Here is a 26,693-nt window from a genome sequence, read left to right as displayed (position 1 = left end):
GACATCTGTATCAATAAAATCGAGAACATTTGTGCAAAACTTATGAAATTTAAGAGAGTGCCAGGATTTACCATATTGCAAATGTGACAGTGTTATGATTGGTGATGTGAACATTGTGTACATTCTTTTTTTTTGGTTCCTCAGACTTGTGCAAAAATTCAAAACAAATCATATGGATAAATGGATAATTTGCTGCTACAACCTGCTGTGATCTATCAAGTGGTCAAAACTTATTTTTTTATGAAAATATATTACAAACAGCACATTAGCATGTGTCTTTGAAGTCCAAATATATATATTGTCTTTGTAGTGCTGTACAGTCAGAGTGCCTGACCCATCATGCACGAGGGACAGCAGAACTGAAGTTTCCTGACAAGCTTCCAGGGGAAATATTCGATGCAGACATGCAGTGCAAATGGCAGTTTGGCAAACACTCCAAACAATGTGACTTTGACTTCGGAAAAGTAAGAGTAATTTCTGAGAAAGAGTGACTTCATTTCTAGATTATATTGCATAAACTTTGGCCAAAATGCTCAGGGATGGCCTCAAAATTTAGGTTTTGTGTTAAAGATCTGAGATGTTAAAATTTTATGTATGATTTCTATCTGCTGTTGTCATATTTAAATTTAAGTTCATGAAATTAATCGTAAGATCTCAGAGTTAAGTAGTGGCAGGATCTCGGCTTGATTTCTTAGCATATTATGATGCATTTATGTGTATCAGTGGCAGAAATACCAATGTTTGCAATTTTTGTTAAACAAAAACTTGACATATCAGTTACTTTGACATGTATGTGCTTGTCCTTATGTCTGTCCATCTGTATGTCTGTCCACACTCTCAAGTAACTTCAGTGTTCAATTCTGGGTTAATCTAAATGTCAGTGTTTTACTTACCATGTGTACTTATAAGTTGGATCCAGTTACAGACTGTATATATCCAGCACTGCTGTTGGACAATGGGCTGGCAGACTGCATAGATCCAGCTCTGCTGTTGGACAATGGGCTGGCAGACTGCATAGATCCAGCTCTGCTGTTAGACAATGGGCTGACAGACTGCATAGATCCAGCTCTGCTGTTAGACAATGGGCTGGCAGACTGCATAGATCCAGCTCTGCTGTTGGACAATGGGCTGGCAGACTGCATAGATCCAGCTCTGCTGTTAGACAATGGGCTGGCAGACTGCATAGATCCAGCTCTGCTACTGGACAATGGGCTGGCAGACTTCATAGATCCAACTCTGCTGTTAGACAATGGGCTGGCAGACTGCATAGATCCAGCTCTGCTATTGGACAGTGGGCTGGCAGACTTCATAGATCCAACTCTGCTGTTAGACAATGGGCTGGCAGACTGTATAATTCCAGCTCTGCTGTTAGACAATGGGCTAGCAGACTGTATAGATCCAGCTCTGCTTTTGGACAAAATGGCTGGCAGACTGTATAGATCCAGCTCTGCTTTTGGACAATGGGCTGGCAGACTGTATAGATCCAGCACTGCTTTTGGACAAAATGGCTGGCAGACTACATAGATCCAGCTCTGCTGTTGGACAATGGGCTGGCAGACTGCATAGATCCAGTTCTGCTGTTGGACAATGGGCTGGCAGACTGTATAGATCCAGCTATGCTGTTTGACAAAATGGCTGGCAGACTGTATAAATCCAGCACTGCTGTTGAACAATGGGCTGGCAGACTTCATAGATCAAGTTCTGCTCTCAGACAATGGGCTGGCAGACTGCATAGATCCTGTTCTGCTATTGGACAATGGGCTGGCAGACTGTATAGATCCAGCTCTGCTGTTGGACACTGGGCTGGCAGACTGCATAAATCCAGCTCCGCTGTTGGACACTGGGCTGGCAGACTGCATAAATCCAGTACTGCTGTTGGACAATGGGCTGGCAGACTGCATAGATCCAGCTCTGCTGTCAGACAATGGGCTGGTAGACTGCATAGGTCCAGCTCTGCTGTTGGATAATGGGCTGGTAGACTGCATAGATCCAGTTCTGCTGTCAGACAACAGGCTGGCAGACTGTATAGATTCGGCTCTGCTGTCAGACATTGGGCTGGCAGACTGCATAGATCCAGCTCTGCTGTCAGACAGTGGGCTGGCAGAAATGGGTATAGGACTAATCAGTAAAACAAACAAGATAGACCCAGACCTGCCAGTACATTATGTGACAGCAGATTAGGCTCTTTGTTTATTTAAATTGGATCTGACTTATAATTGAGTATATACGGCAGGCTAAAAAATAAAAGGTTAGCTGAACAAAACTGCATTATGCTTAATAAATGGATGAGTTGTTTTCCATTGAATAGAATATCTAAAACATTCTCTTTCTTTATTTAAGACACATTTGGCTGCATTTTTATGAGTTGACATACTATTCTATAAATAAAATGAATTTGAAGGAAAAAAACATTTATAAAGAGATATACTAGAAGACTAATCTGTTATTAAAAATTACAGGATGGTAACTTGCCCCTGAATTTTCGCTATGGCATAATGTATGTGAACAAACCCTACATGCATGTTGCATTATAGGATAATTATTATAACCTATGCCGCTATGAATGACTCACATTACAGAAAATTGGAGGGGGTAACAGATTTTTGTAGGATTTAAAATGAATTATAACCCTAAAAGTCATAAGCCATGTCTTTGGACCATTTAACAAAAGTAAAAGAAATTTCTGACCTAGATTATTGTCATTTTTTGTGCTGATGACACTCTTTGAAATACTATGAAAATGTACATGCGAATGCTTTGCACACATAATACGGTCTAATTCACTACTCCACAAAATTTACATTTCATATTTGTCATACACTTTTTAGAACTTTTTGGTCTTCATCTCCGTATTTATAAAATGTTACTGGCAATCTATGCTTTCTTTATACTGTTGGTTGTGATTAGTCAAGACACATCACACTGGTGTACAGGCAATCTATGCTGTCTTCATAATACTACTGGTTGTACTTGTCAAGATGCATTACTCTGGTATACAGGCAATCTATGCTGTTTTCATAATGCTGCTGGTTGTGCTTTGTCAAGATGCATCACTCTGGTGTACAGGCACTCTATGCTGTCCTCACAATGCTGCTAGTTGTGATTTGTCAAGATGCATCACTCTAGTGTACAGGCAAGCTATGTTTTCTTCATAATGCTACTAGTTGTGATTTGTCAAGATGCATCACTCTGGTGTACAGGCAAGCTATGCTGTCTTCATAATGTTACTAGTTGTGATTTGTCAGGATGCATCACCCTGGTGTACAGGCAATCTATGCTGTCTTCATAATACTACTGGTTGTGATTTGTCAGGATGCATCACTCTGGTGTACAGGCAAGCTATGCTGTCTTCATAATACTACTGGTTGTGATTTGTCAGGATGCATCACTCTGGTGTACAGGCAAGTTATGCCATCTTCATAATACTACTGGTTGTGATTTGTCAGGATGCATCACTCTGGTGTACAGGCAAGTTATGCCATCTTCATAATACTACTAGTTGTGATTAGTCAAGACACATCACATTTTTATTCATTGTTTAGGGACTATAATTAACATTTAAATCCCTCCAAATCTGTCAGTACTGTTCATTTTTGGAAATATTCCTAATTTATTCTGGAAATAATTTGATGATTAAAAGAAGAACAATTTTCAGAAGTCGGAATATGCAGCCAAATTAGACATTCTTATTGTAAAGAAGTTTTTAGAGAAATTAGTTTTACTGAAATAATGGGAGCAAATTTGAATGAAAACATGTAGACAGAGGTAACCCAAACAGTAATCAGTGTTATGGGATGGGAGTTAATATTATAGCTCCTGAACCCAAACAGTAATCAATGTTATGGGATGGGAGTTAATAGTATAGCTCCTGAACCCAAACAGTAATCAATGTTATGGGATGGGAGTTAATATCATAGCTCCTGAACCCAAACAGTAATCAATGTTATGGGATGGGAGTTAATAGTATAGCTCCTGAACCCAAACAGTAATCAGTGATATGGGATGGGAGTTAATATCATAGCTCCTGAACCCAAACAGTAATCAGTGATATGGGATGGGAGTTAATAGTATAGCTCCTGAACCCAAACAGTAATCAGTGATATTGGATGGGAGTTAATAGTATAGCTCCTGAATCCAAACAGTAATCAGTGCTATGAGATGGGAGTTAATATCATAGCTCCTGAACCCAAACAGTAATCAGTGTTATGAGATGGGAGTTAATATCATAGCTCCTGAACCCAAACAGTAATCAGTGTTATGGGATGGGAGTTAATATTATAGCTCCTGAATGCAAACAGTAATCAGTGTTATGAGATGGGAGTTAACGTTATAGCTCCTAAACCCAGACAGTAATCAGTGTTATGGGATGGGAGTTAATATTATAGTTCCTGAACACCTTTAAGCAGACAATAAACTATTGTGAACAGCTTTGATGTCAGCTACCTAACAGCATAGATCCAGATTTTCAGTGCATTATGACATGGCAGATCAGTTTCTATGTATTTTTGGGTCAAACTTATACATAAGTATATATGTTGCCCTCTTATTATTTACATCAGTGATGTCATAGTACAGTGTGTCCATTTTGTTTATTTTGACCCAGAATGAGTTGAGTTGTTATACTTACTCTGAATATAAATCTTTCATTTTTTAGGATCCCTGTCAAGATTTGTGGTGCTACAAAGGGGGGACTATGTGTGAGACAAAATTCCTCCCTGCAGCTGAAGGGACATCCTGTGGGTCTGGTATGGTAGGTAGGCACCAGATACTATTGGTCTTAATGTACTGAATTTTGTAAGTAGTTTAAATAAAAATCTTTGCTTCCATTTAAATTTGTTTTTGTATCATTAAACAGAAAATTACTTGTGTTTTTCAGCCAACTTCCTAAATGTGAAGCAGTCATCATCACTTGTTGAATAATTTCATTTGTCAGTTATGAAGAAAAAATCCCCAGCCATCTCCAATTAAACAGCCATCTCCAATTAAACAAACGTTCAGACCGCACGATGTATTAATGAATCAAATTGTTAATTATAATTAATGACTTGCAATGTGTGAAGATATCGTGTCGTCACAGGCTTAAACCAGAATAGCTTGGTCATCATTGAAATCCCCCCACTTTTTATCTATACTGGTCATAGAGTGGAAGAGCTTATGTGAAGGTCTGTTATCCAGTGTTCATTGTCTGTCTGTCTGTCTGTCTGTCCATTAGAAAAAATTTGCTATCACTACTTCTCTTAAAATACTTGGAGGATTACCATGAAATTTTAAACACACAATCATTCCAAGGTTGCAAATCTTACATCTAGTATGGCTTCCATGGTGGTCATCATTTTATCTCGATTCCTCCGGGCTGGACAGTCATTTTGAAATGTAGTTTTTACAGATAGAACTTATCATGTCCTGAATGAAATGGTTCCCAGCTTGACATCCAATATGGCCTCCATGGTAGCAGTCTATTTACTCCACCTGAATTGACATGGGGTTTTCACCTTTCACCTCTTGGTGCTAAATGAAAATGAAGCCAAACTCTGACATCCAATATGGCCTCCATGGTAACAATCTATTTATTGTATATACTCGCATATAAGCCGAAAAATTTAGGAAAAAAAAAAAGGCCTGGAAGGAGGGGGTCGGCTTATCTGCGGGCCAAGGTCCAAGTCTGAAATTTTTAACGCTTTTTTCCCTCGATTTTTAGTATTGTTTCTGTCAATCGCCGAAGATGAGATCACATGCCTAATGATGGCTCATGGCTTATAAGATTTGTGCTGTCGTGAAGTGAAACAAATATTTTATTTCTAACTTAAGTGGTAGGATAATGAATGAAAAACATGTTTTAACGTATTGACGTCTATTTGACAGATGTCCATCCACCAGAAAATGCATGCATACGTGTTATTTGAGCCATGGTGGTGCGTGTATTTTCCAAAAGAACCGCCATATTAGAAATCTCCAGTCAAGTATTTAACCCTCAGCTAATCAGTAATCTTTGAACTCTACGGTATCGTACAAATGCACACTAGCTTATTTCAGCGTAAATATGAAAAGAATCTACGTAAAAAAATAAAAGAATTACGATACTGAAGGTATATACGACAAACATTTTGATCGAGAGTAGAAATACATGTATGATAGTCTTAAAGGAATAATATCGAGAGGCTCCAAAGGGGTTAGTTGTGCGCATGCATAGGAAGGGTTATTAAACGGGGCAATATACGAGTCAGCGTGAATAATTGTAAAACAGTATAATTTGTGGAATTTCTTTGACAGGTGTTTTAGAAGTAATCGGCAGCCATAGCTTATATACTACTGTTGTTTAGTTATTAGTAAAGCAAAGTGGTTTGTTAGCAGTTGAGTGTTGTACAATAGCTACCATATGCTTAATCTGTGGTACATGCCTCGGGGATAATATGCAGAGATCTCGCTAGGATTTCAAAACTAGGAGTCCACGACTCCCATTTTGGTAAAAATAGGAATCCCACCATCAAAAGTTGCAGTCCCTTCTTTCCTAGAGAATCAACATAAACCTACGTGCATCTATTTTTAGAAGGAGCAGTTTTCGTAATTACTCACTATAATATAGCTTCATTACAAATGGTCCATTGACATGATTGCAATTTGTTTGGTTTATTTGTCTACGTCATTGTAGTAATTTTAGGCAATTATTAAATAGTATCTTATTTGCTGTTTTTCCCCCCGTATTTTCGCAAATACGTCTCAGGTCAGAAAACAGATTAGACCTTAAAGCGCATCTTGCAAATTCCACAACAAAGCACTGTCCCATACGTTTTCTGACCTATATAATTTTCAATTTAAAGTTAAATCTTTAATAAAATAATACCTTGGCTTTGCTTTCAATGATCTGTATATTTTTCTGAAAATAGTTGCCTGATGGTTTAGAAAACAGACAATCTAATAAACTGGTACATCCCAGACTTAGCAAAGTCCGCCATTATTTCCTGTTAGGCCGAATGGTTCACTTAGAGTTTCAAACTAATTTTGTGACGAAATAGTGTACATGAGGCAGTTAATAATCACCGATTCTGATCTTAGAACACAGGTTTGTATGTTTTATCATTAAAGGGTATCATGCAAGAAATTGATAGTTGCTACTTTGCTTGGAAAAGGGTTAAAGGTCAATCAGCTATCAAAACATATGCTTGTGAATGGGTAAGAATTTGTTTGTCAAAGTAATTGATATCAAAACTAGGCCTAGCTACTGATGTATTGATGAATACATTTTGCTACAACACTAGAACTAACCCGGCTAAGGCGAGCTGCATTAAAAAAAAAGAATGGTCAGTCAGTGTACCTTTTAAATAGCTCTTGTTCGTCCATCAGTGATACTGAATTTCGTCAATCCAAGTCATGACTTATTCCAAACACTAAGCTAGGCATCACACACTTTCTTACAATTGGCTACTGACCTATCTGAACTATCAATGCTAGCAGCTTTAGCACTCTTCTGAATCTTGTTACAATCTTCGTAAGTTTGCCATTTAACCCCAAAATACTTATCCAAATTACGAATGGCATTTTGTCTAAGTCTCAACATGTCTTGATTCTCATGCGCTACTTATTCCGATACATTCGGAAATGAACACAGTAACGAAAGCTAAAGTTGTTTATTTGATGTACTTTTATAAATGACCACATGTACATCTCTTGGTCTTTCTGACTCCAAATTCAATGGCTGTAAATATCAGTACATTTTCGCATCCAGTCGCGAGTCAAAAAAGCCTTTGATCTTGCCGCACAGCTATTGCATCATGTTCTTTTTGATGTACTCTTATAATGGCAACATGTATGTACATCAAGGAGTCTTTCAGTTACTGAATTCTGTCATTGTAAATATCAGCATAGTTAATTAATCATCACATTTTCCCACAAAGCAGGTGGCTGAAGCAGGACTGGCAAGTCTTTGAAATTTGCCGCACACCTATAACATGCATACGGAGGACTCCCGCCTCAGGGATTTTCTGCGTCCCAGGTCAAAAATTGGTGTCCAAATACACGTAATTAAGCGTTTCCGAGATCTCTGATAGGTTTGTTTTTTTGCACAATGCCATTGACTTTACTAATCAGATGTATTGTTTAATGAGATATGGTTGTGGACATTGTTTCTGCTCAAAGTTATAAACTGTCACAATGCTTGAATAATGTCCACGCTGAAACCAATCATATTTTGATCAATTGAATCACACTATCGGATGACCATGACGACAATGATGACATATATGATGAAAGCACGCCCATAATAGAAGCCTAGTTTCATGAACTGTTTGGCGAGTCTGATACAGAGCCAGATTTTGAAGGATTCTAAAAGTGATAGAACGTTTATAATTCATGATTTTAGAATGAGGATGAATTAAATTTCCATTAAGACTTAACACTTTAGAATTGTTTTTATTTCAACAAATAAATTAGCTTTCTTACTTTCATTTCATTTAATAATGTGATTTGCTGAAATAAATGTATTCAGAACTCACTTTGTGCATCTTGTAATGTACCGGTAGTCTAGAAATTATGGGTCGACTTATATGCGGGTCATGCACTTTATAACAGTTTTACCAATTCAATTTGGGGGGGGTCGGCTTATACATGAACGGGCTTATACGCGAGTATATACGGTACTCCACCTGAATTGACATGGGCTTTTCACCTTTCACCTCTTGGTGCTAAATGAAAATGAAGCCAAACTCTGTCATCCAATTTGGCCTTCATGGTAGCAATCTATTTACTCCACCTGAACTGACATGGGGTTTTCACTTCTTATGATGTCTAGTTGGTGCTAAATAAAAATGAAGCCAAACTCTGACATCTAATATGGCCACCATGACAACAGCATTTAAAATCTTGTTTTCGCTACTTCTTCTGAATGCATGGTCAATTGACATGAGGTTATAACCAAAAGACATCTCACAATGTCTAGCTGGTCCTTATAAAAAAATGGTACCAATTCATATATCAAATATGACCACCTTGGTAGCCATCTTGAAAATCTTGCTAATATCACTGGATGACTTACACTTGGAGTAAGGAAGGACTCTGTTGTTTAGGGTGGTAAGAGGAAGGGGCAAAAGATCAAAGGTTAAGTTCACTGACTGGAAGATTTAAAGTGGTTACTGCACAAAAATTTCACTCATCTACATAGAAGACTATTAAACACAGGGTGTAATGTGGTACTTGTGTTACTCTTGTTGCTACACTGTAGTGCAATGCTGAACTGTTGTTTCCTATGCAGGAATACTGACTGAGAGATCACAAAACTCTTGAGCTTGAGATTTTGATTTTGTTTCATCCAGTCATAAATAATATTTGTTTCGAAAGGGTGTTTCTGATTGGCTGATGTCGGAAACTCAATTTCAAATTCATGTTCTGAATTTTATGAATATTCAGGTTAAAAGTGTAGGATACACCAGCAGATGGTGGAGATACAACATGTTTGCACTCAAGGAACAACCTCAAATCATATTGTTTCGTCTGAAGTCTCTTAGCCTTTGGGGCCCCGAGTGGCCAAGTGGTCTAAAGCGCTTACCGTTCCGGATCACTGCCATCTCACCTCTGTCTGCATGGGTTCAAGTCCAAGGCTCGGCTAGCGTGGGTACGTGGGAAGGCCTGCCAGTAGCTTCTCGTGGGTCGGTGGTTCTTCCCTGGGTTTTCCAGTGTTCTTCCTCCACCAGTTATACTGGCCGCCATGTATAGCCTATCTAGTCCAAGAAAAATGGTGTTAAACCCTACAACAACAACAACAACAACAACAACAACTCTTAGCCTTTGCTTGTACACAGGGAGGTATGTGACTTTACAAAGTAAGAAGTAAGCACACAAACACAGAGGAAGAATCAAGCTTCTCATTTTTTTACAAGTATGTGGACTATTATAACAAGTTATGCACTATTGGTAGCTATGTTGGTAGCCTTAATACTTCATCATTTACAGTTATAATCGAGTTATTGATAGTTGGAGACCACTAAAGTTTATTGTTACTCTACAGATTGCATTTACAGTAAATGAAATGTCTTGTTTTCAGGAATGTTGCATAAAATGAGTTGTTGTTTAGTTCAGAAGTGCAAGGAGTGAGCTTTTGCATATGGCACCAGCTACATTGTTGTCCTTATAATTGGCAAAATGATAGATATTACACAATTGGCAAGACTGTTGTCCATTTCAGTGGTGCCGTCAGGGGAAGTGCCAGAACTATGGAAAGCATCGACCTGAGCCTGTGGATGGATGGTGGTCAGAGTGGATGTCTTGGAGTTCATGTACACGGTCTTGTGGTGGGGGCATAAAAACAAGAAGGAGGGAATGCAACAATCCTAGGTATGGGGGAGAAGGAATGAGATATAAATGCATGTGTAGAGTTTCATGGCACATCAACACAATGCTGGCTATGTTGTGATGATTACAAGTTAAGTTACAGGTAAATGTAAAGGTAAAAGCTGCAAAATGTTTGGAAGATAAACCTTTCCAAATAAATGTAAACATGTTGTCCTTAAAAATAAAAAATAAAAAGTAAAGATGTTAGAATTCTTTAAATGGTATAAAAATTAAAGATAAAGGTGAAAATATAAAAGCCTTAAAATAAAGCAGTCTCCCCATAGATAGATGGATTGGTGCCTCATATGTTGTAGTTGTCAGGTATAACTTCCACTTGTGCCAGTGTTTATGATTCTTATGAGGGCTTTTGAAGTTCCGTTTCTTAACATATATTTCCAGAGTAGGAGCAAAGTATTGGAGTGTTCTCACTGCAAGGAAGTATACTCCATCTGTTTTCACTTCAGGGGAGTATATTCCATTTGTTTTCACTGCAAGGAAGAATACTCCATCTGTTTTCACTGCTGGGATGTAGACTCCATCTGTTTGCACTGTAAGAAAGTATACTCTGTTTTCACTGCAAGAAGTATATTCCATCTATTTTCACTGCAAGGAAGTATACTCATCTGTTTTCACTTCAGGGGAGTATATTCCATTTGTTTTCACAGCAAGGAAGTATATTCCAACTGTTTGCACTGTAAGGAAGCATACTCCATCTGTTTTCACTGCAAGAAGTATATTCCATCTATTTTCACTGCAAGGAAGTATACTCCATCTGTTTTCATTGCAGGGAAATATACTCCATCTGTTTTCCCTGCATGGACCGATAATCCATCTGTTTTTATTGTAGAGAAGTATATTTCATGTGATTACACTGTAGGGACTGATACTCCATCTGTGTTCTTTGCAGAAAAGTATACTCTCTCTGTTTTCACTGCTGCTGGACTGATATTCCATTTGTTTTCTACATTTTTCTTACTCCACTTTCATTTATGAGGAATAATTATAACCTCATTGGTTAACTTCATCATGCATTATTCATTTGGCACTGTTTTAATTGCCTACATGGTGTCATGAGCACTTACAGACCTTCTTAATTGCCTACCATGGGGTCATGAGTACTTACATACCTTTTTAATTGCTTGCATGGGGTCATGAGTACTTATAGACCATTTCTGTACTAATTTTCTTGTTAACCTGGCCAGTAATCAGCCTTAATTGAGGACTGACTTATTTTTCTTGTTGACCCACCCAGTAATTAGCCTTAATTCATGATGACTCATTATATTTTTACCCTATTAAATAATTAGCCTTTATTCATGACTGACTCATTTTTGGTATATGTTTCTGTATGCTGTCTCTAATTATGAGTTCCAGGTACAATGGGTCATGGCATATGGTGTAAGTGCATGTAGTTTGAACTTACAGAACTTAATTATCCCACTTATATCAGTTGTATGGGTGCAATGTCGACCATAGATTCAATGTTTGTACTCAGTGGGCAGAAGATTATATGTGCAACTGTTTTTGCTGAGAAACTTTCTAGAGTCAATTAACAAGGTAAGAGATGAGCTCTCAGAAATTCATTGCTTTAGCAATGCTACCAATGCCATCTCAGTAGATAGCTTTCTGTTTACAGGGTCTCTAGGCAGAAAGTTCATTAATAAAAAAAGAACCATCTGGTGCAATCTTCACAGATTGTTAGACAGTTACCTCTTCATTGTTGCCTCTGGTGATGCAACCAGACTTGAGTCTTATGTAGAACCTTTGGGCAGGAAACAAAACTACCCATTTAGTATAGCTAGTATCAGAGTCCATCCACAGACCTCATCCAGACCATGATATTGCCCAGGAGAGCTAGGACAAGGCCCCAGCTTTGGAACTAAAAAGCTCCAAAATCAGCTCACTGCCATCAATGGTACAGGCTTACAAGACGGACTCTACTACTGGGTCATACAGTGATGTTAATTTCTAGTACACATTGCCCAAATCCAGGGCCCAAGTATCAACAGGACTAGTACACATTGCCCAAATCCAGGGCCCAAGCATCAACAGGCCTGTACATTGCCCAAATCCAGGGCCCAAGCATCAACAGGCCTATACATTGCCCAAATCCAGGGCCCAAGCATCAACAGGCCTATACATTACCCAAATCCAGGGCCCAAGCATCAACAGGCCTATACATTGCCCAAATCCAGGGCCCAAGTATCAACAGGCCTTTTGTCTCACACTACAGCCAACCATCCAGTTTTAAAGTGGCTGCTGCATATTGCTTTTGGCATTTTTTTCAGACCGAGGTCCCAGACATTGTCAGGGACTCTGCAGGAGCATGAATAAACCTGCCTGATTAAGCATGGGCTGGAAGTAAGGTTTGGACACACAATAACTGATATGAAATGTTGTAGTGATTGGTACCATGCATGACTTAATCGCAATGGCCATTTTCTGAAGCAGAGTGAGCAAAGCCTCATCCTTCATTAGATAGTACAATGAAAGTCATGCCTTAAAATCTGTATCCAAAATCATGACTCTAAGTCATGCCTTGAAATCTGTATCCCAAAATCATGAAGTTATGTCATGCCTTGAAATTTGTATCCCAAAAGCATGAAGCTAAGTCATGCCTTGAAATCTGTATCCCAAAAGCATGAAGCTATGCCATGCCTTGAAGTCTATATCCCAAAAACATGAAGCTAAGTCATGTCTTGAAATCTGTATCCCAAAAGCATGAAGCTATGTCATGCCTTGAAGTCTATATCCCAAAAACATGAAGCTTGAAATATGTATCCCAAAATCATGAAGCTTAGTCATGCCTTGAAATCTGTATCCCAAAAGCATGAAGCTAAGTCATGCCTTGAAATCTGTATCCCAAAAGCATGAAGCTATGTCATGCCTTGAAGTCTATATCCCAAAAACATGAAGCTTGAAATATGTATCCCAAAATCATGAAGCTTAGTCATGCCTTGAAATCTGTATCCCAAAAGCATGAAGCTAAGTCATGCCTTGAAATCTGTATCCCAAAAGCATGAAGCTAAGTCATGTCTTGAAGTCTATATCCCAAAATCATGAAGCTAAGTCATGCCTTGAAGTCTGTATCCCAAAATCATGAGGCTAAGTCATGCCTTGAAGTCTGTATCCCAAAAAGCATGAAGCTTAGTCATGTCTTGAAGTCTGTATCCCAAAAGCATCAACTAAGTCATGCCTTGAAATCTGTATCCCAAAAGCATGCGTCCTTAATATAGCACATGCTGTCCAACACTTGAGTGGCCTGTGTGAACATTCATTTAATGGAGAAAGATACATACATCACAACTTCTGCTTTTATAAAGGACCATCAGAAAGCAATTCTTAGATCACAGAATCATTCATCAAATTTTCTGCTCCATGACCAGATCAAGGAAGTCGGGAGACAGTCCTTCAAGGAGGAAAACCTCTCATAAGTTCCTTAATCATTGCCCACACTCTTTCATTCCAAGGAAAGATCAGAGAAACAAGAAGGAGTCCTTTATGCCATTACAGTCAGGCAAACCCTTTGAGTCTTTTTGATCATAGGGAAGACTATGACCATTTTTTGCCAATGCCCCATTCCATCAGTCACCTAAAAGAAAATGATGACCTGTTTATGCCTTCCTTTACCTACATCCTGGTGACAGGAAGACTTCAATATATCACTGCGGCATGGAAACATCTATACTCTGATGATTTATGGGTCCAACACACCAGCCGGAAGGACTTAAAAATTATGTTCTGTGCCTCTACCCCTTTTGTTTTTGCATGGACTGCATTCACTGAAGATGTTCTTTCAAGTGACATATACAAAGCCAACTTACTGCTGCACTGAACATTGTTGCAACAGTGACTTCCATTCACTCAGAAGCTGGTCATATCTCATTCTGAGCCTTTCTGTGCTTCCTAGGCCTTAGTCTCTCTTGTACCAGATTTGAAAGCCTGAGGCATTCTCTTTCCTAAGACTGAGGGAATCAGATTGCTACCTTTAAATGGGAAAAGTAATGAATGAATGGCCTTCTCAATTTAGCAGTATAGATACCTATGAAAATCTTGCTAACACATCACCTGCATAGACAACCACAAGTGCAGGTTTTCCATTTGAATATGGACTTCATGAACCAGCATGCATGGCTCAAGTAAACCCTCAGAAAGAAACTCTTCTCAGACCAAGTGGTGGATAGGATTCCATGGGCTAGAAGGCCCACCACCCAGAAAGTTTACACAGATAAGTGGAGAATTTTCTTCCAGTGGTGGGAGTCAAAGCATTTCAATCCTTTCACAGCCACAAATTGAAGCTTTCTTTGTCTGCAAAGACAGAAAGCTAGCCTCCATCACCATGAAAAGATTTCATTCCATGATGATATCAGACATGTTCAGATATCTCAGACATTGTTCAAAATGAGGACCTTTCCAACTTTCTGTCAACTTTGATTTCTCCAAACCAAAATCTTGAGCTGAACCTGTACGAAATTTTCCACATGGAATGGTTATGGAATCCATACGTACTTTTACAGAAATATCCATATGGACATTTCTATTCTATAGTTAAAGCACTCTTATGGATTTCAGTGTATCCATATGGAAATGTTATGGACTCCGTACGTACTCCGTATGGAAAAATCTTATGGAATATGCTAATTAGTCCATGAGATTTGTAGGTTGTCTATATGGAATAAAATTAAAATTCCATATGGAATTTGGCAATAATCCATATGGAATTTGTGAATAATCCATATGGAATTTGGCAATACTCCATATGGAATTTGTGAATAGTTCATATGGAGTTGGAAAATATACCATATGGAATTTGTAAATGTTCCATATGGAATTTGTAAATAGTTCATATGGAATTTGGTAATAGTTCATCCTATACAAAAATTTCCAGGCATACTTAAGGCGGATTTCAGACGGGTTTTTTAAGTACTTTCTGTCTAAACCATAAAAATTCTGCTTCAGATTTCTGTTAAACTGCCTAATGATTCTTAGACATTATTGGGAATCAATGATGAATATTTCACCATACTTTTTAAAATGGATATAAATTTTATTTTGACAGACATTATCAAATAAGATTTAGGTTTTTCTTGTCCTCATTTTCTTTCTCGCATACAAAGCCTAATCCATGATGGCATCACTTAAGTCTTTTTCATTTCACTGAAAAGTCTGGTGAGATTTCACAAATATTTAACTAAAACGTTTGTGAGATTTCACTACAATTTTGATCATTGTATAGTATTTTACTGAAGTTTCAGAAGTTTTTCATACATTTCAGAAGGTTTCAGATTAATAATGAATATGACTTAAACAGAACTTTATTAACCAAGGTGATATTAAGTTTGCATGATTTTTTTTACAGATGTTGTAATTATATGACATCCAATGCAAGAGATATGGGAGTTAATAATAATAACAAAATTAATAATAGTAATGACTTTATTTAGAGAAGGTAACTTAATTGCAGAACTAATCTACCTTGAGGCCTATCTGTTATGTACAATATTTATAGTATATACAACATGATGTGAAGAATCTGGCTTGACACTAAATAATTAAGTGATTTTAAAAATCAAAGTATCAAGCCTAGAATATATGCACAGGCATCTGTGAACACATAAACATATATAAAATATTAATCTGCATTGAAAAATTCAACTGTGAAAATAATGCAAAATTACAGAAAAGCATCCATTTGAGACATGAAAAGAAATGCTAAAAGCCTGCTATGTCACTTGTACTGCAACTTGATTTTTGATTAATGTACAAACTATGATGCTGTTGTGGTCTCTTGAATTAGTCCTTGTTTAATAAGCAGCGTGACAAACGTTTATCATGATAGAAGTAATCTTATTTTACACTGAATTCCAACACACTTAGAATATTTAGATAATATACACAATAATGCTTCACGATATTGAACGACAATTCTACTTGGGCCAAGAAAATTCCGCAAAGATATGATCATCTTTGATAGACATGGGTATTTCACAAGAATTCCACCAGTGATCTATACTTTGTCCTCCTTAAATTCAACCTGGAAGTTAATCAGTTTTGAGTTATATAACTTCGAAATCATCCTGGTTCAATTCCTTGTCCTATTTAGCACGTTAGCCGCTACTGTAGAGCTGTTATGGCACAAAAAGCGAAATGCTAATCCTGGCGTTCAGTTTTCATACACACTGACCAATTATGCTCCCATCGACTTTGATTCAAGCTATTCTCTTTGCCGCACATTTTTCAAATGGTTATTCAAACTCGTATCCCGCTCGAATCGCCATGTTTAGCATTCCCGTCAGTTTCCGTTACGCAACGACTCATTGGACAAATACAAAATTTTGACCAATCAGAAAGCTCTTTACATTGATCATCCTTTAAATAATAAACGGAACAAATACTTATTAGAAAGCCCATTGCAGAATGGGACCGGACAGAGCATTATTTAAAAAAAGTTTCGGAGACGATATTATAAAAAGGGTCCATATCGAGGAAAATCAGATTCAGGTCAGGAGAAAAGCGAAATTCTGATTCAAAACAGAAAACAAGAAAACTTGTTTGAGGGCAGTTAAATCCAGTTTAAGTTTAAAAAAGTACAACAACAACAATAACAAAATTTGATAAAGAAATATAATACAGAAAGATGTGGAAAGAAGATATTGTTCCCAAAATAAACAATACAATTACAGCTATCAGAAACAGGGAATATAAATGCTGCTGAAAATCAATCAAATTGTACAAGAAACAAAAATAAATTTTATTATATCTTATTTATATTTTTTAAACTAAAATTTCAGTGATTTTGCAATCACAAAATATCACTATATTTTTAGAATTTTTGACAAACTCTTGGTGAAATTTCAATAAAAAATTCCCACTAATATTTTCAGAAATGTTGGCAGAATCAGTGAAATTTCAATCACAAAATTTCACTGATATTTTCTTAAATTTTGGTAAAATCTCCTAAAATGCCATGATTTTAGTGAAAATGGACATTTGAGTGAATGTCAAGAAATGTTCATTGATTTTGCTGAAATTTAAGTCACATTTTCACTAGGGCATGATTTTTGTAGAGCATATTTTAATAGGAGCCAAAAAGATTACTTTTCAGAATAAACATTAGATCAAGCCCAAAATCCACCTTGCACCAAAGATTCATCTATGATTGTATTTTAATATTAAATTTCTGATCATGCTTACATTTTCCCTACTATTTTGATCATGTCTTTGTTTTTAAACATCTGTGGAAATAAATTAAAGAAAACTGACATGTGTTTCTTAAAATTTATGAGTATATATTCATCCTTCCACATCAGCTACACTGACATATACAACTACTCAAACTCCCACCAATATTTATATTTTAATCAGATAGTTTAGGTTATTAATTCTTCAAAGAGTATTTTCCATGATGCTATAATACATGAGCCTGATTTCCATATGGAAAAAAGTGCTTATGGATTAAAGTTGCAACTTTATTCCATATGGAATTTTCACTTGCTGTGAAGTACTTATGGAATTGATATGGAATAAATTGTCTGATTCCATAAGTTTTTCAGTCCATATCTATTCCATACGGATTCCATAAGTATTCCATACGGAATCCATAAGAAATTTCAGTACAGGAAGTCATCCTTGCTGCAATAGACAAATAAGCAAGGTTCATGCTCTTTTAGTCAACCCAAACTACATTTCTAACAAAATTGTTTGGTTTCTCTCACAGTAGTCCTAGATTTTCCTGCTAAGAACAGACTCCTGCATATGGGCAGTCAAGCTTTGCCTTAACACATTAACCCTTGGAGCTTTTTGTCATTTTCACCTGAAAATCGAGTAGGAAAGACATTTTGAAAGCTATTTCTGAATAGACTCAAAAACACCAGATCCCCGGTCATCTTTCAATAACATACTGCCTAGTTGTGTTAGAAACATCATTTTTCATTGGCTATTTGACTCGCGCATGAGCAAAAGGGTAAAAGTTATTTTTATATGGAGACCACTCTTTATTCCAGATGCCCATCTTATCCTACCTTTTGCAAAGGCTCACCTGTCTGTTTGCAGTTCATACTGGTTTGCCATAGATCTGAGACCAAAACGTCTAAAATCCGGACACAAAATCGGATTCCAACCAAGGGCGGATTTTGGGTAAAAAAAAGTCGGGTCCAAAAAATGAGGTTTTTGTATCTGTATTTTGTAGTGCAAATAGATATTCCAGATTATATGGTATCATTGTAGAGCTACATCTGTCTACCTTTCTATAATACCACCCACTTTAGTGTATCATGCATGACCATGACGCTAGAGAGGTCGGCAGTAGGCTACTACCTCCTGCCCCGTTAAGTCATCGCTAAGAGTTAATGTGTTAAGCCACTTTTTTCCTCTGACTGTTTACCCCGGTGGTCATGGCTCAAAATTGGTACCTGAAAGTTTACTGAGAAAATCAAAAGGGAGAGCTGTCTCTTCCTACAAATCAAAGAAGGTATAGTTATAGTTTACTGCATTTTTTTGGGAAAATATGAAAAAAAAATTTTATTCTGAAAAAACTAGTTCATATTTTCCCATACAAAGGTAGGAACCTTTTTATATACTCATTTCATTTTCCTACCTTAGGCTTAATAATAGAGGAATAAACTACAAGAAACAATGTAATCTGATTTATGCTGTATTTCAGAATAAATACATAACCATAGATTTATCAATACACAGTAATAATATTAATGCACACATAGCACAGCCCATTGACCTTTGAACTTCAGTGAACACTCGACCTTAGTTTTAAAAATATCATTTGGGTCTGCTTAAAAATGAAATTCAGAGTCATATTTTGAATGAGTGTGCATTGTAAAAAGGTTTGCTGTTGGTATGGAATGGATGGATTTTGTTTTTCTGTTGATCCAACTCAATTCTGCTTTTTTTTTCTTATGATGGACTGGACTTTTTTGGGTCAATTCAGTGCTGAAAGGAGAATGTAATTTCAGTTGGAAATGTAGTCAGAATTACAATACAATTAAAGTGTGTATCAGATTTTCTGTGACATGCGTCATGTCATTCAGATTTGCAGGACCAAATAAGAAAGTACATTTTTAGGAAATTCAAGATGCATAAATGTAAGTATATTTATCACCATTCTTATTATCAGCTAAAGAAGAGATATGCTTATGCTCTGTCACTTGTAAGCTCACCATTGGAGGGACCACAACTGTGACCTATATCATAGAGTGTATGTCTTCTATCGCTAGCCTAACATTATATCAAAACAGTTAAATGTGGATATTTGCAAAGCAGCTGTTGTGTGACAGTCCATTTAGTTAGTGGAAATAATACTTTTTCATTGTCTTGGTTTATTGGCTCTAAAGTTCTTAGTTTCCTACCAAAATCTTCAGATGGATTTTTTTCTTGAACTTAATGTTTTGACTGACTAGTAAAATGGTATTTCTCGGATAGATATGCAATAGCCCTTGGCCTCAATATTCTCTATTGTGTAATTTGTATAGATTCTAGTGAGCACTGGTCATAATATGAACCATTCTTTTTGCAAAAAGTTGTGAATATTTCTCCCAAATAACTGTTTATTATAAGTGATTAGAATGGTATTTTTAATTACTGCATCTCTTGCTTTTGTTGTTGACATTGTGAATATCACATTCATTTGTTTGCTAGTGTGAAAGTTTCATTTTTGACTCAGTGAACTGATCTATATTGTCAGCTTTATCATCTCTACTTTCTAATGGATGAAACAGCTTGTTTAGTTTCTTCACAAACAAATATAATGAATGGAATCTAAAGCATCTGCTACATTACCTACATTGTTTGTTTACTGTCAAAGTAGTTCCTAATACACCATACTAGTTACAGAAACATATGTTGTGGCAATATGAAGCAGTGCAATATGGAGCAGTGCATTATGGAGTGGTGCAATATGAAGCAGTGCAATATGGAGCAGTGCAGTATGGAGCATTGCAATATGAAGTAGTGCAGTATGAAGCAGTGCAGTGTGGAGCAGTGCAATATGAAGCAGTGCAATATGGAGCAGTGCAGTATGGAGCAGTGCAATATGAAGCAGTGCAATATGGAGCAGTGCAGTATGGAGCAGTGCAGTGTGGAGCAGTGCAATATGGAGTGGTGCAATATGAAGCAGTACAATATGAAGCAGTGCAATATGGAGCAGTGTGGTGTGGAGCAGTGCAATATGTAGTGGTGCAATATGAAGCAGTGCAATATGGAGCAGTGCAGTATGGAGTGGTGCAATATGAAACAGTGCAGTATGGAGCAGTGCCGTATGAAGCAGAGCAATATGGAAAAATACTTAACAATTCTGACAATGTAAAGATAATGGAGAAAAAATTAGCATATAATAAATGATATTACTGCACAGACATTGTTGTCTTGGTTACATTGGGTTATCTATGCACCATATAAAGAGCTAAACTAAGACCAAAAGCATTTCATATTGGCATAAACCCACTAGTTTAGCATGTGAGTAGAATTGCTGGATGGAATCAACCTTTTCTATTTTCTACTCAGATATCTACCATACTCAAAAACTAAATTCAACCTGGTGGTCCTGATAGCACCGGCTCAACAAGCAACCTGCACAGGTCATTGACAGCAGTTTTGTTGGAACATGGATGATTTGACATCAACTAGATTTGTGGGAGCACAGTTTTCACCTGCATCTTCCTTGATGAAAAGGGCTAATCCTATCGTGTAGCTAGTTAGCCATTTGAAGCTGCTTGATATCTATTAGGAGATGTATTTTAGTCCCTCTCTTACCTATTGTTGTGTATTATGATTATGTGTTGTATTTGAAAAAGGTAATACTTAATGTTTCTTCAATAATACTTAATAAAGTCATACCTTTGCAAGCCCTCTACACAGTTAAATTCATGTTTTATTACAATGCCCTCTACACAGTTAAATCCATGTTTTATTACATTGCCCTATACAGTTAAATCCATGTTTTATTACATTGCCCTGTGCACAGTTAAGTCCATGTTTTATTACATTGCCCTTTACACAGTTAAATCCATGTTTTATTACATCGCCCTTTACACAGTTAAATCCATGTTTTATTACATTGCCCTCTACACTGTTAAATCCATGTTTTATTACATTGCCCTCTGCACAGTTAAGTCCATGTTTTATTACATTGCCCTTTACACAGTTAAATCCATGTTTTATTACATTGCCCTCTACACTGTTAAATCCATGTTTTATTACATTGCCCTCTGCACAGTTAAGTCCATGTTTTATTACATTGCCCTTTACACAGTTAAATCCATGTTTTATTACATTGCCCTCTGCACAGTTAAATCCATGTTTTATTAGATTGCCCTCTGCACAGCTACATCCATTTCAGTAATAACTGAGGACTATAAAGTATGTGGCACCAATTTCTTTTATGCGAGGGGAGACAACTCTTATCTAACTTTCTTTCTTGTCAAGCAGACATCTAATTAGCAACACTGCTGCTAACCAAGCTAAAGATGGTTTAAACATTGAGGGATACATACATTTGATTTTTTATATAATGAATATGCACTCCTAATGTATTAATATCAGTTTTGGCTTCAGGGTCATACAAATAGTGTATGGCAGAGCATTTGTATTTTGTGAAAACTTTTCATGTCTTCATTATTTTCAGCCTGAATAAAGGAATTTGATATCATCAAAATTATATCACCACTACTCCCACTTAATACCTTTCCAATACTGCATTTGAAGCTAATGTCATGTTCTCATCCTAGCAAATGATATCACCACTACTCCCACTACTGCATTTGAAGCTAATGTCATGTTCTCATCCTAGCAAATGATATCACCACTACTCCCACTACTGCATTTGAAGCTAATGTCATGTTCTCATCCTAGCAAATGATATCACCACTACTCCCACTACTGCATTTGAAGCTAATGTCATGTTCTCATCCTAGCAAATGATATCACCACTACTCCCACTACTGCATTTGAAGCTAATGTCATGTTCTCATCCTAGCAAATGATATCACCACTACTCCCACTACTGCATTTGAAGCTAATGTCATGTTCTCATCCTAGCAAATGATATCACCACTACTCCCACTACTGCATTTGAAGCTAATGTCATGTTCTCATCCTAGCAAATGATATCACCACTACTCCCACTACTGCATTTGAAGCTAATGTCATGTTCTCATCCTAGCAAATGATATCACCACTACTCCCACTACTGCATTTGAAGCTAATGTCATGTTCTCATCCTAGCAAATGATATCACCACTACTCCCACTACCGCATTTGAAGCTAATGTCATGTTCTCATCCTAGCAAATGATATCACCACTACTCCCACTACTGCATGTGAATCTAATGTGATGTTCTCATCCTAGCAAATGATATCACCACTACTCCCACTCAACACCTTTCCAATACTGCATGTGAATCTAACGTCATGTTCTCATCCTAGCAAATGAGTTTGTATAAGGTAACAATTCATTCCACAGTTATAAATCAGTTTTAATACACATGCTAAAGTTTCTTTTTTTTTCTAACTTGTATTTCAAAACTAAATTTAATTTTTAATCATGTGATCAAAATTGGCTTTGTGCATATATATTTTGTCTTTTTCAGACCTCAGTATGGAGGGAAGTCATGTCCTGGTCATGAAGAAATAAACAAAATGTGCAACCTTATGGTAATTATATAAATAAATAAATGAATGTCATGTCATATACCATGTTGTGCCTGCAGTCCATGCTGTTTGAATAAGAACTTGAAAATCTTTAACACAAGATCTTGACAGTATTGATGATCATAATGACTTGACATCACTACCAGGAAGGTGAAATGTGTGTCACTATCTGTCCGGTCAGATAAGGCAAGTAAAATCTATCCTATGTATGGTATGAGGTGTGGAGATCCCCACTCATCATGAGCAGGAACATGTTCCCACCCATGAATTATGATCCAGAGTGTGGAATTCCTATTTTCCATACTAGTTATTGTGGTTATAAAAAAAATTCTCATAAACCTGGGTTTTAAGTAATGTTGTAATTTCTGCACAAGTAAGGTCTTCACAAGGATAAAATAGCTATTTAAAGATTCTGGATATCAAGAAAGAGCAAATACGATTTGGTTTATTCAGTGAATTGGGATTAACTCGGCAACTCCATTAAAACACAGGATTTTTAAAAATTCAGAAATTGAACTAATACAAATATCACTGAAGGACATATTATGATGCAGGTATGTCATAAAAGCAAGCTGTTACAATGCTGTTTTAACATTGTGTGAGGTAGGAGAACAGTCACATGAGGTAGAATAATTGTAACATGAAGTAGGATAAGAGTCACATACGGGAGGATAATAGTCACATAAGGTAGAATAATAATCACATGAGGTAATGATAGTTATATGAGGTAGGATAATAATCACATGAGGTATGAAAATAGTCATATGAGATAGAGAAATTCTGCATGGGTGTTCCACACTGGAAAATGCAGTCGTACACTTGAGGGTGTGTGAGAAAATAAAGTAATAATTACATTTTAAAATGGGAATATAACAAGAATAGATACATAGAATGAGTGTTGCTAATCAGAGACCAAATGAAGTGTGTTTGCCTGTAATACAGATGTATCTTCATCATTACTAAGAAGTATTCATATCTAGGTTTTGTAGACAAAATCCCCTATTTTAGACAAAAATAGCAACTAACTTTATAGCACAGCTGTTAACTCACTTCACGTTTATTTGGTCCAGAGTTCAAGCCATTGAGGCAGTGCTTGAAAAATTTAGTGAACACTCATTTGAAGTCAGTGGTAGATGTTTTCTAGGGAGTTAACTGAACTGAGCCATTGACACATGTTGACATTTGTAGGGAGTAAACTGTAGGGAGTAAACTGAGCCATTGACACAAGTGGATGTTTGTAGGGAGTAAACTCTAGGTAGGATACTGAGCCATTGACACAAGTGGACATTAGTAGGGAGTAAACTGAGCCATTGACACAAGTGGATGTTTGTAGGGAGTAAACTCTAGGTAGGAAACTGAGCCATTGACACAAGTGGACATTTGTATGGAGTAAAGTGAGCCATTTACACCAATCCCTCGATAACTTGTGCCTTGATAACTCACAAACCTGCTTATAACTTGGGATCAGGCATGGATCCCATTTTTTAAACCAGAACATACCCAAAAATTGATCACTATTTCTTGAACTTGAAGAAAATTACAATCAAAATTGTTGACGGAAACTTTTATATGTTGCTCGTTTTTTCATTGAAAACAGTAGATAGGACCTGGAAAGTTTAATCAACACTGTGAAATATCAACTTTTAATAAGAAGTCATATAATTGGTTACATTTTCTTTTCAAATAACATTCTTAGTACACCGCAATTAACAATATTCAAGGACATTTCAGTTGATGAAAATGTCACTTATACCTAGTGGAGACAGTACTTTAATAAATAAATACCAATTAAATAAAAAAATATAAATTGAAATTTGTGTTTTAGTTCCTTTTAAGTGTAATCATCATAAATGCAATGTGTCCTCTTGTAATTAAGCCTAAAATGTGTCAGTCAACTGTAATAGTTATGTCCGCAAGCATTTCTTTGAGAACCTAATTAGGTGCCCATCGTGTCTTGATATCGTACTAGTGGAAGCATTTGTTGTGTTGTTGACCTAAATAAACAGCAGGCCCCCTTTTATATCAGGGATCTCACACTCAAACCACAGTGAGGGCCGCATGAGGTTATTTTCGATGGCCTGGGGGGGGCATGAAATCTTTGTTATCTCTCGTGACGCCTTGTGATGCCAATCATTTTGAGGGCCACAAGATATGGCTTGGTAGCTGCATGCAGTCCACAGGCATCATGTTTGAGACCCCTATTTTATTTTATCATGGTAATTACAGTCAAACCCAGTTATCTCGATTACGTCGGGGGTGTAAAAAAATCGTCGACATAACCGGGTCCCGAGATATCCGGGTTCATAAAAACCGGTAATTTTAAAAATGTCCTTGAGCATTACTCCTGTCTCTTGCTGGTGTTTACTGGAATCCCCTCCCACTGCATGTTACAATAAAATAAACAAAACGCTTAATTGATAATAAAATGAAATGAACTAACCTGGTGTTGTTATCATTTATTCCTTTTTTATCATCATAAGTAATTTATTAAAGAAAAAATATATCTATGAACTCCTTATATCACATGTAGCGTATGCATCCATTACTGTAGTGTGCATCACTTATGTCAGATAACACACGACGCATTTTTATAATTGATGTGAATATTGAAAAACAAATCATCTTTGGTTGTACTCAGAGGTTTGAATATGTTATCAGATTGAAAAATGGATCAAAGAAAATCACAAACGAGAGAGTGAGAGAGAAACATCCACCGATTGCTTTCAGGCACCCGCCATTCACGCATAACGCGGTGTTAGGTGCAAAATAACCAAGATTGTATTATATCCAGGTTAATATATGACAGTATCTCGCAGATAAAGATCAATAAATGTTTTTGAAAATACATGTACATGTACATGTACATTGACTGTGAGTGCAAATGAGGAAAAGCGATCCTATAAACCAACTCTGCTAGACGCCATCATGTATGCCCGTGCAGCTTGGAACAGTGTATCGCCGAAAACCATTCAAAACTGCTGGTTCCATTGTATTTTTCCGGAAATTTCTGATGAAGAATTTCACCAGCAGTGTTTAATTGCACAAGAAATTAAAGAGCCTCAATCAGAAATAGGTCTTGAAGCGATGGCTGATGAGATTGCGGACTCCATAGGCATTGCTCGGGATGAATTTTCTAATTATGTTCACGTGGATGATGATGCCAATGCCTATGGTGAACTTACTGATGAGGAAATAATCCAATCGGTGACAACGAAGCAGATACAATCATGCAAGCAAGATGATGATGATGATGATGATGATCAGCCTATCACTATCCCAAGCTACAGTGAAATGGCTGAATGCATTAAAAAAATGAAATTGTTTGTGGCAAGTGTCGACGGTGCCGAGCATATGTATGAAAACGTAAGTGCTTTTGAATCGTTCGTTACAGATCAGCACCGGAGTAAACAAAAGCAGACTGATATTACTTCATATTTTCTACAAATCGATCGCTTTTGCTGACTATTTCTTGTACAATTTCTGTGAGATTGACGTTAAAAAGTTGCATTTCGTCGAATTAAGCGGGTCCACATGTTACTTTGGACCGAAACTTATGCCCGACATAACCGGGTTATCGACTTAACAGAGGTCGAGATAAGCGGGTAAAAAATAGCATAACAAAGAAGAATTTTTTCGGGACCGGACCAAAACGCTCGACATAAGCGGGTTGTCGAGATAACCGAGGTCGAGATAAGTGGGTTTGACTGTACATC

General features: G+C 36.9%; 1 protein-coding gene across 1 annotated transcript in view; it reads left to right on the top strand.

Annotated features, from left to right (window-relative positions):
* LOC149785838 (A disintegrin and metalloproteinase with thrombospondin motifs 16-like) overlaps positions 1 to 26,693 on the top strand; it is a 172,387-nt gene that overhangs the window by 108,147 nt on the left and 37,547 nt on the right. The window contains exons 10-13 of the mRNA XM_089931138.1: positions 311 to 464; positions 4,655 to 4,750; positions 10,175 to 10,323; positions 22,920 to 22,983. Of these exons, the coding sequence (XP_089787264.1) occupies positions 311 to 464; positions 4,655 to 4,750; positions 10,175 to 10,323; positions 22,920 to 22,983 (463 nt within the window). The remainder of the gene's footprint in view (positions 1 to 310; positions 465 to 4,654; positions 4,751 to 10,174; positions 10,324 to 22,919; positions 22,984 to 26,693) is intronic.

The sequence above is a fragment of the Sinohyriopsis cumingii genome, chromosome 13 (assembly GCF_028554795.1).
Source record: "Sinohyriopsis cumingii isolate HCF-2022 chromosome 13, ASM2855479v2, whole genome shotgun sequence".
NCBI lineage: Eukaryota > Metazoa > Mollusca > Bivalvia > Unionida > Unionidae > Sinohyriopsis > Sinohyriopsis cumingii.
Note: the sequence above shows the minus strand (reverse complement) of the source record. Positions and strands in the feature narration are given on the sequence as shown.